General features: G+C 42.3%; 1 protein-coding gene across 1 annotated transcript in view; it reads left to right on the top strand.

Annotated features, from left to right (window-relative positions):
- FLT1 (fms related receptor tyrosine kinase 1) overlaps window positions 1-13938 on the top strand; it is a 143486-nt gene that overhangs the window by 66518 nt on the left and 63030 nt on the right. The window contains exon 12 of the mRNA XM_077341786.1: window positions 9682-9790. Within this exon, the coding sequence (XP_077197901.1) occupies window positions 9682-9790 (109 nt within the window). The remainder of the gene's footprint in view (window positions 1-9681; window positions 9791-13938) is intronic.

Below are 13938 nucleotides of genomic sequence, written 5' to 3'. Positions count from 1 at the left end.
GACATGCGCTGCTGCTAATGCTGGGATACCATTGGTGACCATTTGTCAGAACATGACGCTGAAAGATATTTCCAAAATCTAATATGCTTTGTCCTCTCAGCCTAAGAATGTAAGCAAAGCCTTGCCAGATCAGACCAGTGGGCCATCCTAGTACAACATCTTGCGTCAACTGATTACTCTGGAGGGCCAACAACAGGGCAAAGAGACTGAGACCTTTCCCTGATGTTGCCTCCTGGCTCTGGGATTCAGAGGATTAGTGCCACTCAATGTGGAGGTTCCCTTTATGCACCATGGCCATAGCCACTAATAGACCTTTCCTCCATTAATTGGTCTAATCCCCTTTTAGAGCCATCTATGCCAGTGACCATCACTATATCCTCTGGCAGCAAAGACCTCACTTTACTCCCTCATTGAGTAAAGAAGTAGAGCAAACAGCCTAATGAGTTTGACTATACAGAGAAGTAGTGCGTAATAGTCACAGATTACACTGAGAAATGCACAAGGTTTTCAAATGCTGAGCAGAGATTTGAAGTTCCTCTTCCTCAAAAATCAAACCCCATGGCTTTCTGTGGCACTTGTTTTGCATGCTTGCATACATGTTTGTATGTATGTGTACACCCAGAGACATAAATATCCCTCTGTTTGCAGCTCTGTGGAAATCTGCCTTGCTAGCCGCATGTAAATAAGTACAAGCTGTTTGCTTAGTAAGGTACATCTTCAGTGATCTGTGGCACTTGATTTGTGGCACTTCATCTTCCTTAAGTAGTTTTAAAAGGGGTGTTAACAATTTGCCGTGGAACCTTCTTTGGGTTCTTATAGTCTCATTTTGATGCTCTCCAGGAATGGACAGGACAAAATGTGAGGTGTCAGGCTCAATGGAATACTAAATGATATGAAATCCCATAGACTGCGAAAGCCTTGTCCGGCTATGTTGAATGCAGAATGCACCATTTGATGCTGGTGTGTAATGTCCTTGTTTTTTCTGCAGACGTTTCCCACCTATATGGCTCTTCAGTGAGTTTGCTAAGAGACACAAAGCCAGTTTATTGGACTCCATCCCATGTCTGGTTGTTGTAGTCCACAGTTTGAAAAAAATAGGGGATGTTGAAAATTTGGAGAGGGTTCAAACATGAGCCTCGGGGATGTTTGAAGTCTTGATAAGATTGTCTCACATAAAAGGAAGGATGGGAATTTGATTTGAACACAGTATGAAATTTCCTCCAGGGTAAGGAAATAGCACTGAAGAACACTTCATGATTTCACACAGAGTTCCAATCGAACACAAATAGTCCAAGAGGAATACAAACAGTTTGCTTACCATTCCTCTTTTGGTGCTTCCCGGGAGAGCCAGCATGGTGTAAACAGCAGGGAGCTCTAATCTGAAGAACCAGATTTGATTCCTCACTCCTTCCCATGCAGCTGGGTGACCTTGGACTAGTCACAGTTCTTTGAGAGTTGTTCCTACAGAACTCTCTCATCCCCTCCTACCTCACAGGGTGTCTGTTGTGGGGAGAGGAAGGGAAAGGTATTTGTAAGCCACTTTGGACTCCTTCAGGTTCTGAAAAGCAGGGTATAAAAAACCAGCTCCTCCTCCTCCTCCTCATGATGCTAACCTCAAGATTCAAAGCAAAAGTTAGCATTTGCATGCGCAGGAACTTTATCTGCCTTAACTAATATTAAAGGGGCCACTATTGCCTTTAATGAATGAAAAAAGACCTGGATGATTCAAAGATCATGGATGATGATGGATCATCAAAGATGATGGATAAGTTGAAGGACTGCAATCTGGATTTTCAGATAGTTAGGTGGATAGGGAATTGGTTAGAGAACCGCATTCAAAGGGTTGTTGTCAATGGTGTTTCATCAGACTGGAGAGAGGTGAGTAGCGGGGTACCTCAGGGCTCGGTGCTCGGCCCGGTACTTTTTAACATATTTATTAATGATCTAGATGAGGGGGTGGAGGGACTACTCATCAAGTTTGCAGATGACACCAAATTGGGAGGACTGGCAAATACTCCAGAAGATAGAAACAGAGTTTAATGAGATCTGAACACAATGGAAAAATGGGCAAATGAGAACAAGATGCAATTTAATAAAGATAAGTGTAAAGTTCTGCATCTGGGTCAGAAAAATGAAAAGCATGCCTACTGGATGGGGGATACGCTTCTAGGTAACACTGTGTATGAACGAGACCTTGGGGTACTTGTGGATTGTAAACTAAACATGAGCAGGCAGTGTGATGCAGCGGTAAAAAAGGCAAATGCCATTTTGGGCTGTATCAACAGTAGCATCACATCAAAATCACAAGATGTCATAGTCCCATTGTATACGGCACTGGTCAGACCACACCTGGAGTACTGTGTGCAGTTCTGGAGGCCTCACTTCAAGAAGGACGTCGATAAAATTGAAAGGGTACAGAGGAGAGCGACGAAGATGATCTGGGGCCAAGGGACCAAGCCCTATGAAGATAGGTTGAGGGACTTGGGAATGTTCAGCCTGGAGAAAAGGAGGTTGAGGTATTTGAAAGGTTGTCACTTGGAGGAGGGCAGGATGCTGTTTCTGTTGGCTGCAGAGGAGAGGACACGCAGTAATGGGTTTAAACTACAAGTACAACGATCTAGGCTAGACATCAGGAAAAAATTTTTCACAGTCAGAGTAGTTCAGCAGTGGAATAGGCTGCCTAAGGAGGTGGTGAGCTCCCCCTCACTGGCAGTCTTCAAGCAAAGGTTGGATACACACTTTTCTTGGATGCTTTAGGATGCTTAGGGCTGATCCTGCGTTAAGCAGGGGGTTGGACTAGATGGCCTGTATGGCCCTTTCCAACTCTATGATTCTATGATTCTAAAGAGGTAAAGAGATAAGATCCTGATATTTAATGGCAAAACCCATATGTTTTTCTAAAGGTACTGTGGTCAGTGAAACTATTGGCAATTGTTTCCAGCCACTGATATCACAGCCATATTTACAGGAGATTTCACATTTGGATTTAGCTATTCTAGTGGCAGAAATGTGCAGTCTCTGCTCTCCAAATCAGTTCTCTGCTTGTCTGCGAGGCTTCTTGCCTCTTCTGGCAGACAGGCTGCCCGGCCCTTTCCTGTGAATTCACTGGCTCCTTTTAGGACTAGTTGCATGACAACAATCAGGGAGAAAGGGTGGAACATGTTTACCCCTCCTATGGTGAGAATGTACCTTGAGTCTGCTGTGGTTTGGATGCTGCTAAGGATAGGAAACAAAGAAGTGTGTTTGTCTGTAACTTGAGAGGAGAGAACATTTCCTTGGGGTTTATTCTTGGAGGAAAGGAAATATGGCTTAGTTGGAGGAAAACTGGAATGTGATGAAGGCCCTTGGAGTCTCGGGACAAACTATTGAGGTGAAGAAATCCCTACAAGAACATTCAGCTCGGTGCAGGAGGGAAACATACATCCCAGTTAGCTCACTTTGCCTTGTACTCATTAATCCAAGTACAGGGAGAAGAAGGGGGAAACCTAGATGGGATCCATACAAAAGTCCCTTATTCTCCTTGGAGTAAAAAAAAAGGTCAGGTGACTAGCAATCTCCAATCAGCAGACGGGAAAATGACACAGCATCTATATTCCCACATGCTACCTGGCTCTGTCGATTTCCTCTCCTCAGAAATGGCTGGTAAAGAAATCAGTATCTTTCTATGAGTCTAAAGCCACAAGAATGGGCTGCCACATCCCCAGTGAGCCACCACATCAGGGGTAGTCAAACTGCAGCCCTCCAGATGTCCATGGACTACAATTCCCATGAGCCCCTGCGAGCGTTTGCTGGCAGGGGCTCATGGGAATTGTAGTCCATGGACATATGAAGGGCCGCAGTTTGACTACCCCTGCACCACATGCTTGTTCTCACTACTAACTGCACACATGATTCTATGAATTATGGCCAACAGGCCTTGCCTGTCTTACTTTCTGTGCAGAGTTTCAGTGCACATGTATCTGCAGTAAGGAGCTCTTTAGGAATACACATGGCATCAGTAAAAGAGGGAGTTTATCTGCTTTATTTTTAACTTTTAAACAATAGGCAGAGGTGCAGAGAACTGTGACAAGAGTTGGACCTTGTCAAGTCCTTTCCAGTAATATCTACAGGACCGCCTCTTTCACTATGTCCCCCAAAGAACGTTACATTCTATTGAACAAAATCTACTCAGGATCCCTGGCCCCAAGGAAGTCAAACTTTCCTCAACCAGGGCCGGGGCCTTCTCAACCCTGGCCCCAGCGTGGTCGAATTCTCTGTCAAATGAGATCAGGGCCCTTGAATAGTTCCACAGGGTCTGAAAGACAGAGTTGTTTCACCTACAGTTGAGGCCTAGGAGAAAGAAATAGCTTAGTAGTGCCACCTCCCTGTCTGTCTACAACCCATCCCACTGGAGTCCATCTGAGTGAATATCTTACCCCTCCTCCTCTATTTTTCTTGAGGAAGGAGGTGGCTGAAGCCAATTGGTCTAGTATTTCATTGTTATTTACAATTTTTAAAACAGGATATTTAATTTAAAACTCTTAAGTGTTTTAATTTTAAATTTCTTATGTATTTCAGAACTCTTTGTAAGCCGCCCTGAGCCTTCAGGGAAGGGCAGGGTATACATGTGAAAATAAACTAATATATATTGGATCCAGTGCCTGAGGGATACGATAAAATCATCAGGCTGGATAAACAAGTGGAGGTCTGTTCCAAAAAGCGGCCCAAGCAGATAAAGCAAGCGGGGCAAGCAAGTGAAGCATTAACAGGGAGGGGCAAAGGTCTGTGGCCTACAAGAAATAAGTGCTTTGTTGCCCAGACCAAACCTACTGAAAATTGCATATAAGAACACAGAAATCTTTCTTCTTTCAACAAAGGACAGGCATCAACAGGTCCCACTTTTTAAAAAATCAAAAATGTTAGTCAACAGCCTTGTCAAATCTATCACCTTGAACTTGCTTTTGTGTTCCCTACTTGGTTTATTTAATATCAAAGTTGAGCCGCCATAAAATTTGAGCCCTTTGGACCTGGGGTTGCTCCCATTTGGGAAAGTGAATCCTATTTTGCTCCACAGCATTAAGTATAACTTGATACTGCTTCCCAAGGAAGTGAGCCAAAGCTCAGGTTGGCAAATCCAGGGCCTATTCGGCACACAATAGATAATGCACTTTCAATGAACTTTAGAAGCAGATTTTCCTGTTCTGCACAGGAAGATCCAGCTGCCAAAGCACATTGAAAGTGCATTATCCAACATGTGCAGAATGGGACCAGGTTAGGAAGTTCCTGGATTTTGGGGGATGGATCCTTGTGGAGAGCAGAGTATGTAGAGGGCATTGACCTCAGCAGTGTATAATGCCATACAATCTATGCTCCAAAGCTGCCATTTTCTCCAAGGGAACTGGTCTCTGTCACCTGGGGAACAGTTGTATTTCCAGGAGATCTCCAGGCCCCACCTCAGGTTGGCTGCTCTAGTCAAAGCCATTCTGACATAGCATTCAGAAGGGGCCAAGCTGACTTCCCCAGTCCTGCTCTTGATGTGGATGCCTGCAATGTCAGGGCCCAAGAGCCATTTGGTTTCTGGCTCTAAACTGCATGTGTACCCCCTGCAGAGCTTAGGAGAGAGCACCAGTCCAAAAATGTGGAAGGATGAAAGGATGGAAATCAAGGAATTTAATTCTATAGAATATATGAGTGGCAGGATAGAGTACCTTGAGACTGTACAGCAATTCATACAGTTGTTACATACCCTAGTGGGATACTGCATTTCCCCCCTGTTTCAAATATTATGGCTCTCTATGTAGATTGGAAAGAAATAGATTGAACCACTTGGTGTCACAGCCCCAGTTTGAATTGGGTCTCCAGTGCTTACTATTTCTACTTTTAAAAAGCAGATTGGTTTATGGATATCCTGAGATGGCCAATTTGACCCTTATATGGTTCATGGGAAGCAATAATTACTGGTTGCTTCTTTCATGCATGACTGAACTGATTCCATTGAAATATGTTGCTTTTATAATTCTGGAATTTCCCCTAGCATTTAAAATACTTTGGCCGGGGAAGAGGTGTTTACCAGCCTGTTTTTCATTGATCAGAGTTGACACAGAGGTTACTTAGTGAGCAAGCCTAAGCAGGACTGGCTCAGAAGTAAGTCCCAGTTGACTCAGTGCTGCTTACGCCCAGTGAAGATGCTTAGCCTCCCACTGCACATCAGTAAGCACACAAAAATGGTTGTTTATTCCTTTGTGCATTTGATGAACTGAGCTCTGACTTACCAACAATGCAGTTCTAAACAGACTTATACCCTTTAAGTTCATAGCCATCAATAGGCTGGGAAGAATATAAGCCTGTGAAGGATTGCACTGAAGATTTACGCAGCAATATATTTGTTAGGTTTCACAAGATTTCTATTTGTCCTCACTACAACCCTGTGAGGCAGATTAGACTGAGCAAAAGTGACTGGCCCCAGGTTACCCAGCAAGCTTCCATGACAGACCAGGGATTTGAACCTGCATCTCCCAGATACTAGTCTGACAGTCTAACCACTATACTATGCAGTGCATAAAAATTGGCACTAGCTGGGCTGCCTTCATACCAAACACTAAGAAACCCCTCTGAGATACTGCCTAATGTGCAAATGTTGGTTATGGAAGGAACATAGAAAAGATATTCAGTGTGTCTTCTTTCCAGTGTAAATTATTCATTAGTGTGTTACAAGTCTATTTAAATAAAATTTAGATTTATATTCCATTGTAATTTCTATATGCATAACTGTATGGATTGAGTCAGAGAGTACTCAGTACTCTCTGTCTACCTGTGCCAAATTAGATAAGTATAAGTGAGTCCCACAAGGATTTTCCCCTTCCCCACTAATATTGTTCTCTTCCTTGAAAGTTCCTATAGCCCTTCCCCTTTTTATGCCTACCCACTATCCACTAGACCAGGGGTAGTCAACCTGTGGTCTTCCGGATGTCCATGGACTACCTTTTATCTACCCATTTTCATGGGGACCCAAAGCAGCTTACACCATTCTTTTATTTTCCACTTTATCCCCACAATAACTTTGTAAAGTAAGTTAGGCTGAGAATCTGGAACTGGCCCAAGGTCACCTGGTGAATTTGTTCAGCTGGTGATCTCACATCTGCTGATTCAAGCCTGGATCTCCCAGATTCTAGTCTGAAACTCTTAACTGCTAGACTACATTGTTTGTTTGTTTGTTTTTTGGGGGAAGCTGCTCTTGAACAGTAGCAAGCAGCCCATCCTGGGTGAATCATGCAAATCATATGGTACAAAGCAACCCAGTGGTTGCTGCTAGGCCTGGCCTTGATAAGTCCTTGATCAAAGGGCCAAATCATTCTTTTACTGAAAGAAATTAAGGCTTAAAGCTGGCAATACTGTGTTAGTTGCTTAGCAACTGCTACTATGATCATTCCTTTCTTACAGCTACAGGTGCTTATCATTTTGAACGTTTTAGCCCCATCAGCATTTTTTTTTCAAGATTTCAGATTTTTCTGCAAATCTGGGGCTTTTCTCAGGTTTGTAGAAAGATCTGTCTTGTCTGTCCATGGAGCCAGTTTCCAGATTTAAATCTCTATAAAAGGGGCCATATTATATAAGACATGGTTTGGAGATGACAGAAGAGTGATGGTTGAAATGTCAAACCAAATTCTCTCTGACAATAAATAAATAATCTTTGCTCAGAGTGCCATAATGCACTGGAAGAGTGCCATTTCAAAATATGCCCAGATAAATGCATAAAAGGATGATTTCTTTAAGAATAGTTAAAATGTAGGTTGATCCACGAAAAAACAAAACTGCATTAGTGTAGTTTCTTTTTAATATCACAATGAGAACAAACTTTCAAATTACAAGCTAGATTCTACACGCCAAAAATAAAAAAGAGCTGGGTGAGACAAGAAAAATCTGGGGTATATTAGAAACGCCCTTGAGAAGACACTTTGAACTTTTAAAAGATGAAAATGTGGAGTTGTGGTTATCTTTCGCTGAGAGCAAATCAGGTTCCAAAAAGTCTCAGTGTCTCCTGAGATAAAAATAACAAAAATTGAATTTCCCCCTTATGTGAGGAAAAAACAGTAGTTCATCTATAGGTGTTTGTAAGGCTGTGAGCAGCAGAAAATGTCTTATGTCCTTATGTTCATGGAGGTTGAAGAATGATGAAATGATTCAATAGACAGCAAGTCAATAAAAGCCAAATTGGGTTCCATTATCTAATGGATAATCTAATGGATGATGGCATTTAACCTTCACAATTGGAGTCCCAATAGGACAGATGTGGCCAAACTATGGCTCCCCAGATGTCCATGGACTACAATTCCCATGAGCCCCTGCCAGCACATGGGAATTGTAGTCTGTGGACATCTGGAGATCCACAGTTGGACCGCCCCTGCAGTAGGAGATAGTCCAGTTGTAGAATCTCTTTCTTGGACAGTTCATTGTAGCATTTCCCCAAGCAGATAGAATTCTAGGTCACTGTGTTGATCCATGTTGTAACGTTGAGATTCTTATAATAAGGAATACTTGCTTTCATTGTGGGCCACTTGCTTGTCTGTCTGCTGTTACTTACAAAAAGAATTTGGTATATTTTGCTTTGTGTTTGAAAGCCGGAGTGACACGTATTGCCAAGTGTTTCTCCAGGTGATCAATTCAAAGTGTGCCAAATCTCATTTTAGTCTTTGAGGACTACTGTGAAGGTTCATTTGGGGAGGCTCTTTTCTTGGGTTCCGAAGAACGTGCAGCTCTGGTTCAAAACCATGGCATATAATCAGAGAACAGCAACTTTATGCTTTAAAAAAATTTAACAGAAAGGTGACTGATCTGTATTGACAAGAGATTTAATCAAAAAGTGTTATTCCTTTGGCTTTACAGCAATTTGTTGACAGAGGAAGGGAAGCTGATTACTGCCCATTGCTGCTTTTCATTTAAGCTACCCAGGAGTCTCCTCCATACTGTTCTAGAACGCCTCTTCATCCCACGGGGAGAATTCCAAAGGGCTCAGTGGGGAGGTGGGGGAAATCCTGCCTAGCCAGCTTTGTTCCATTGCCAGTAGCATGGATCTAGTCCAGGTTTGCCATAGTTCTTGGATGGTCTAAAAGAAAAAGTAATGTATGTGCTTCAAATGCACTGCTGTGAATCTTTCCATCCTCTGCAGATACCAATTGTCATGGTGTCTGCCATGAAATACATGCCATCCTTAAAGCCAAGATATGAAACAGTTGTTTCCGGAAAAAGCTGACCATACCCTTCAACTCCTCCACCCCTTCCTCATTCAGCACATGAACCTGTCGCAGATGGAGCCGTCATTTTCAATGTTATTTTTTCCAGTTCCTTTAAGTGACTGATAGGCAGCCTGTGGGATACAGCTCATGGTGCCGCACCTCATTTATTGTAACCTTCTGATGTACTGGTACTGGTACATCAGAAGTACAAAATAAAAATAAAAACTGCATCGTCAAACCCATGCAAAAAGTTAGACTGGTAATATAAATGTCTCTTGGGAAAGCTGCTTTCCTGTTTTTTTACTGTTATTTCCATGATTTCACATGGTGACAACTCCTGGTTGCCGAACTGCATTTCACTGAATGAATGGAACAAATGAATCGTATCAGTGTCAGGATACAGAAAGATCATTGAAAAATAATTCAGTGAATCTTATGAGAAATGAAATGATTTTTTTTTCTTTTACAGACTGCAAGCATTTTGATTGTGGATGAATCCAAAGTATCTGGAATCTATACCTGCATTGCTTCCAATAAATTAGGAATGGATGAAAGAAGCATTCGTTATTTTGTAACAGGTAAAGTACAATTCATGCTGTATAAGGTCCTAAGACGTTAGATAGATTGGATTTTCCCCTGTTCCTATTTGAGCAATTATTGTGGTGGATGCAAATATGGCTTTTTAGACAGCGAACTAACTCACAGGGCATATCAGAAATAGGATAGCCCAGGTGCTGCAGCTCTTCACTTGTTGATATCACATGTGAGATGTTCTTGTGTCCCCTTCATTGGCTGGAGTGCTGCAACGTCATGGAATGTTTACAAACATTCCATCTGGGCCATTTGTGCTGGCTCGTGTACATAGTGAGGTGCCAGCAGAGCATAGTTGACAACCAGGTCTTGACAACCAGGAACTTGACAACTAGGTCTGAATTCTTGCCAATGACTTTGGGCCTCCACATCCTCTTAGGCTAACCAATCTCACCAAATTGCTATTGTGAGGATAAAATAGCGGAGGGAGCATACGGTAAAAGAAGCAACATGGGATAAAAACAAAATGTAACAGAAGTGAGCCCTTAAAGCCACTCGTCCCTACCAAATGCTTTTTATCCAAGAAGCTAAAATCATGCCGAACTTTGCTCATATGGATGTTATTATCAGCTGTACTCAGTGTTTGTGGTTGTATGAATCCTTTCTAAGTTACTACTATGATCAAGTAACCTTCCTTCCTTCCATGCAAATAAGAAACTAAATGTTCCAGTTCTTTGGTCCTTGCTGAAGGGGAAGAGGGGGGTGGGGAGCACCTTTAAACTAATGCCAGTACAAAAATGCTGATGGCTACGAACAAAAGGCCAGGATGCTAAGAAGGATTTCCTTTCAGTGTATTCAAAATAGATACTTCAGAGCCAGACCGATTGCTTGAGGTTTGTTAGTTTTTCGTCAGTTTTCAAAATTGTTCTCATTTGATGGCTAGTTTAACCAATGAATGGCAGTGGTACAGGAATGTGTGTGGGACAAAAAGCAGTTCGTTTGTAGGGTGCTGTTTTAGGAGTCTGCAGAAAGGCAGGGAATGCTCCGGGATTGGTGTGAAGACACACATAAATCTGCCTTCTGCTGAGTCCTCCCATTGATCCATCAAGGACAATATTGTCTAAGACGGGCAATGGGTCTCCAGGAGCTCCATTAGAGGTCTTTCATATCACCTGCTGCTTGGATTTGTTGAATGGAGATGTTGTACATTGAAGATGGGACCTCCTGCATGTGAAACAGAGGCTCTTCCATTGAACTACAGACCCTTCCCTTGTCACTAACCACAGGCTAAGATAGGTCATCCTTCTCAGAAGATGTACTGGATGGTCTACACTGGGGAAGGAGATTTCCATGAGAGGATCTCGGACAGCCTGTGGTCTGAATGCCCATACGACTATGTTAGTAGGGATGGAAGGTCAAGCATTTGGAGGCTGTATCAAGTACTTTGCAAAGTAATTGCTTGGGCTGAGCTTGAAGAACTAAAATTCAGTCTGGACAGGTTTTTTGTTCTGGTGCAGAACTTTTGGTTGTATCAAGTGGTCTGTCACTTGCTGGAGCAGTTAAATAGGCCAATGGCCAAAGGAATGTGAAGCTTATGGCTACTGGCTTGCTGCTTTGGGTGTTTCAAATCAGTTTGAAAGATTGTAAGGTATGCATGAGCATTGACTGATCAGGACAACTCCTTTATTATTAGCCATTGAATGCAGTATTGAACATCTTAAGGCAGAGCTGAAGAATTATCATGAATGCTTTAGGCTGATGGGGTTGGACTAGATGGTCTGCAAGTGTTCAGTGTAACATGTGAAGAGGGCCAAAGAAATAAACAGTGTGTGTGTGGGAGGGGAGGGTACATAGAAAAGACATATCTGCACCTCATGGTCTATCCTTTTTGTTTATTTCCAGTATCAAAAATTATTTAATATCCACTGTGTCCTTAGAGAAATAATTGGCAATTTTATTTCCGACATGCACTTGTTTACACGACCAGTTAAGTTAGTAATAGTGGGCACCCTATGCTTTCTGGAATGTTTGTATCCAATTATTGACCTCCTCCATGACAAGCTCCTAGTTAGTTTTTGAGGAGGCCCAGAGTTTTGTGGAATACAGTTTTAAAACTATTGCATTAGTAAAATGCAATATATAAGTATGATAAATAAAAATAAATAAAATAATAATCTATCATATTTTGCCCTTCCATTCTTCATTCATTTTCAAAACGAGCCCTGACCAGATTGGAGCATAGTATAGTTGTCAGACTAGGAGCTTGAAGAACCAGGTTAGGGAAGTTTGCTGGGTGACCTTGGGCCAGTCCCACGCTCTCAGCATTACTTACCTCACAGAGTTGCTGGAAGGATAAAATGGAAGAGAAGAGAACCATGTAAGCTGGGTCCTCCCTGAGGTAAATGAAAATAAACAAAAATGCCCCGTTATGTGCTTCATGCAGTTAGGGAGTGTTTATGTAAATGATGCAGCATATGGACAGGAGAGATTTCTTGGATTCTTCCTGTAGATTTGTACCATGAAGGGCGATGACACTATGGGGATGACCAATGTGTTTGAGAGGGAAGATGGAAGGAAGATTCACAGCGGACTGCTTATTCCATTCACACACTGAATCAGAGCTTTTCCGCCCTGCTTTTGACACGGTCGGTTCAGGCTTTTGTTTGAGGATGTTGGCTATCACCATCACATGTAGTTTACACTTTTGGTTAAACATTTCTAATGAAGAGTTCTGTAGCACCTTTAAGATAAAATCTGATAGATTTATTGTGATGTAATAGTGGATTTGATACTGCAGCCTGCTTTACTGTCGCTTTTCTTGGGCCAAGAATATCTTCTAAATAACAACAGAAATCACACATATGCTTTCAATATGTGCCATTAATGTTTAAGGCCTTAATGGTTGCTCCAGTATCTCACATTATTTCTGTAAACCCAACCGATCCATTTTGCATCTTCCAGTCCACTCGGTCAGTCTGATCCTTCCCCTATTTCTGGCTGTTTTGTTGGCACACAGCAGGGCCCTGGGCGTGTTCGCAATTACTGAGGGTGAGACAGGAACAGCACGGCCTTATCTTCTGGCTGACCAGTGTCACTAAAGGCATTTTATTTTGAGATTCCTGATGGTGCTTGGCAAAGATAAACAAAATCTTCCATCAGGAAACCTGGGAGCTATTTCCACAGGAAGTTTCAAATCACTAAAGTAAATAAAAGTCTTTTACATTATTCCAGCCATTCATACCCCAGCTTGTCCCAGGCTATAACAAATGTTATGAGGTGTTACCAGTTAGTAGTTTTTTCCTTTTAAATGAAGCACATGATGGCATCTTTCCTTCATTCGCTCTTTCTCCCCGTCATACCTTCTTGACTACATATATTATTTTATGCTTCTTGTGCGTAACTTTGCCATATGGCAATTTAATAATAAAATAATAATAATAATAAAAATAAATAATACTCTGTCTCTGTCACACACATAAAATATATTTCTTCAATTTCCCCCCTCTCATTTTATGTCTAAAAATATCCAGGGCTGATTATATACTTACTTTGTTTATTCCGAGGTGGATCTTGCTGAATTCAGATTGATTTGAACTCAGGTCTTCTTCTATCCCCCCCCCTCCCTATTGAAACAGAAAAGTGTTCTGCACTCGAACTCTGACCTGGGGGGGGGACCAAGTGCAGCAGGGGCCTCCTTGGGCTCACCACAGCACTGAGAAAACTGCTCTGAGAGAGCAGTAATATCAGGGCTCTGTCAGCCTCACCCACCCCACAGGGTGTCTGTTGTGGGAAGAGGAAAGGGAAGGCGATTGTAAGCTGCTTTGAGACTCCTTCGGGTAGAGAAAAACAGCATATAAGAACCAACACTTCTTCGTCATCTTTTTCTTCTTCTTTTCTTGAAGTGGGGGGGGGGGGGATTGGAGACAGAAGGAGGGGAGGAATAAATCCAAGAGGCAAATTTCTGCTGAGAGAAGTTAGGTCTTCTAGAGCACAGTCATTATAAGGGAAACCTTGCAACTGATAACTAGGAAGACTTTGAACTGACACGCTAGGCAATCAGAGGAGACTTCTTATTTGCGAGGCATGGAGATGAGAGTTAATTTGAAAAGAGCATAAATCTGCACACTTACTGATGCTGGTTTTTCAAATATCGAGGGTTATATCCACTTCTGGATATCGCGGGGGGGGGGGGGAG

Source organism: Paroedura picta, chromosome 6, assembly GCF_049243985.1.
Source record: "Paroedura picta isolate Pp20150507F chromosome 6, Ppicta_v3.0, whole genome shotgun sequence".
In the NCBI taxonomy this organism is placed as follows: domain Eukaryota; kingdom Metazoa; phylum Chordata; class Lepidosauria; order Squamata; family Gekkonidae; genus Paroedura; species Paroedura picta.
Note: the sequence above shows the minus strand (reverse complement) of the source record. Positions and strands in the feature narration are given on the sequence as shown.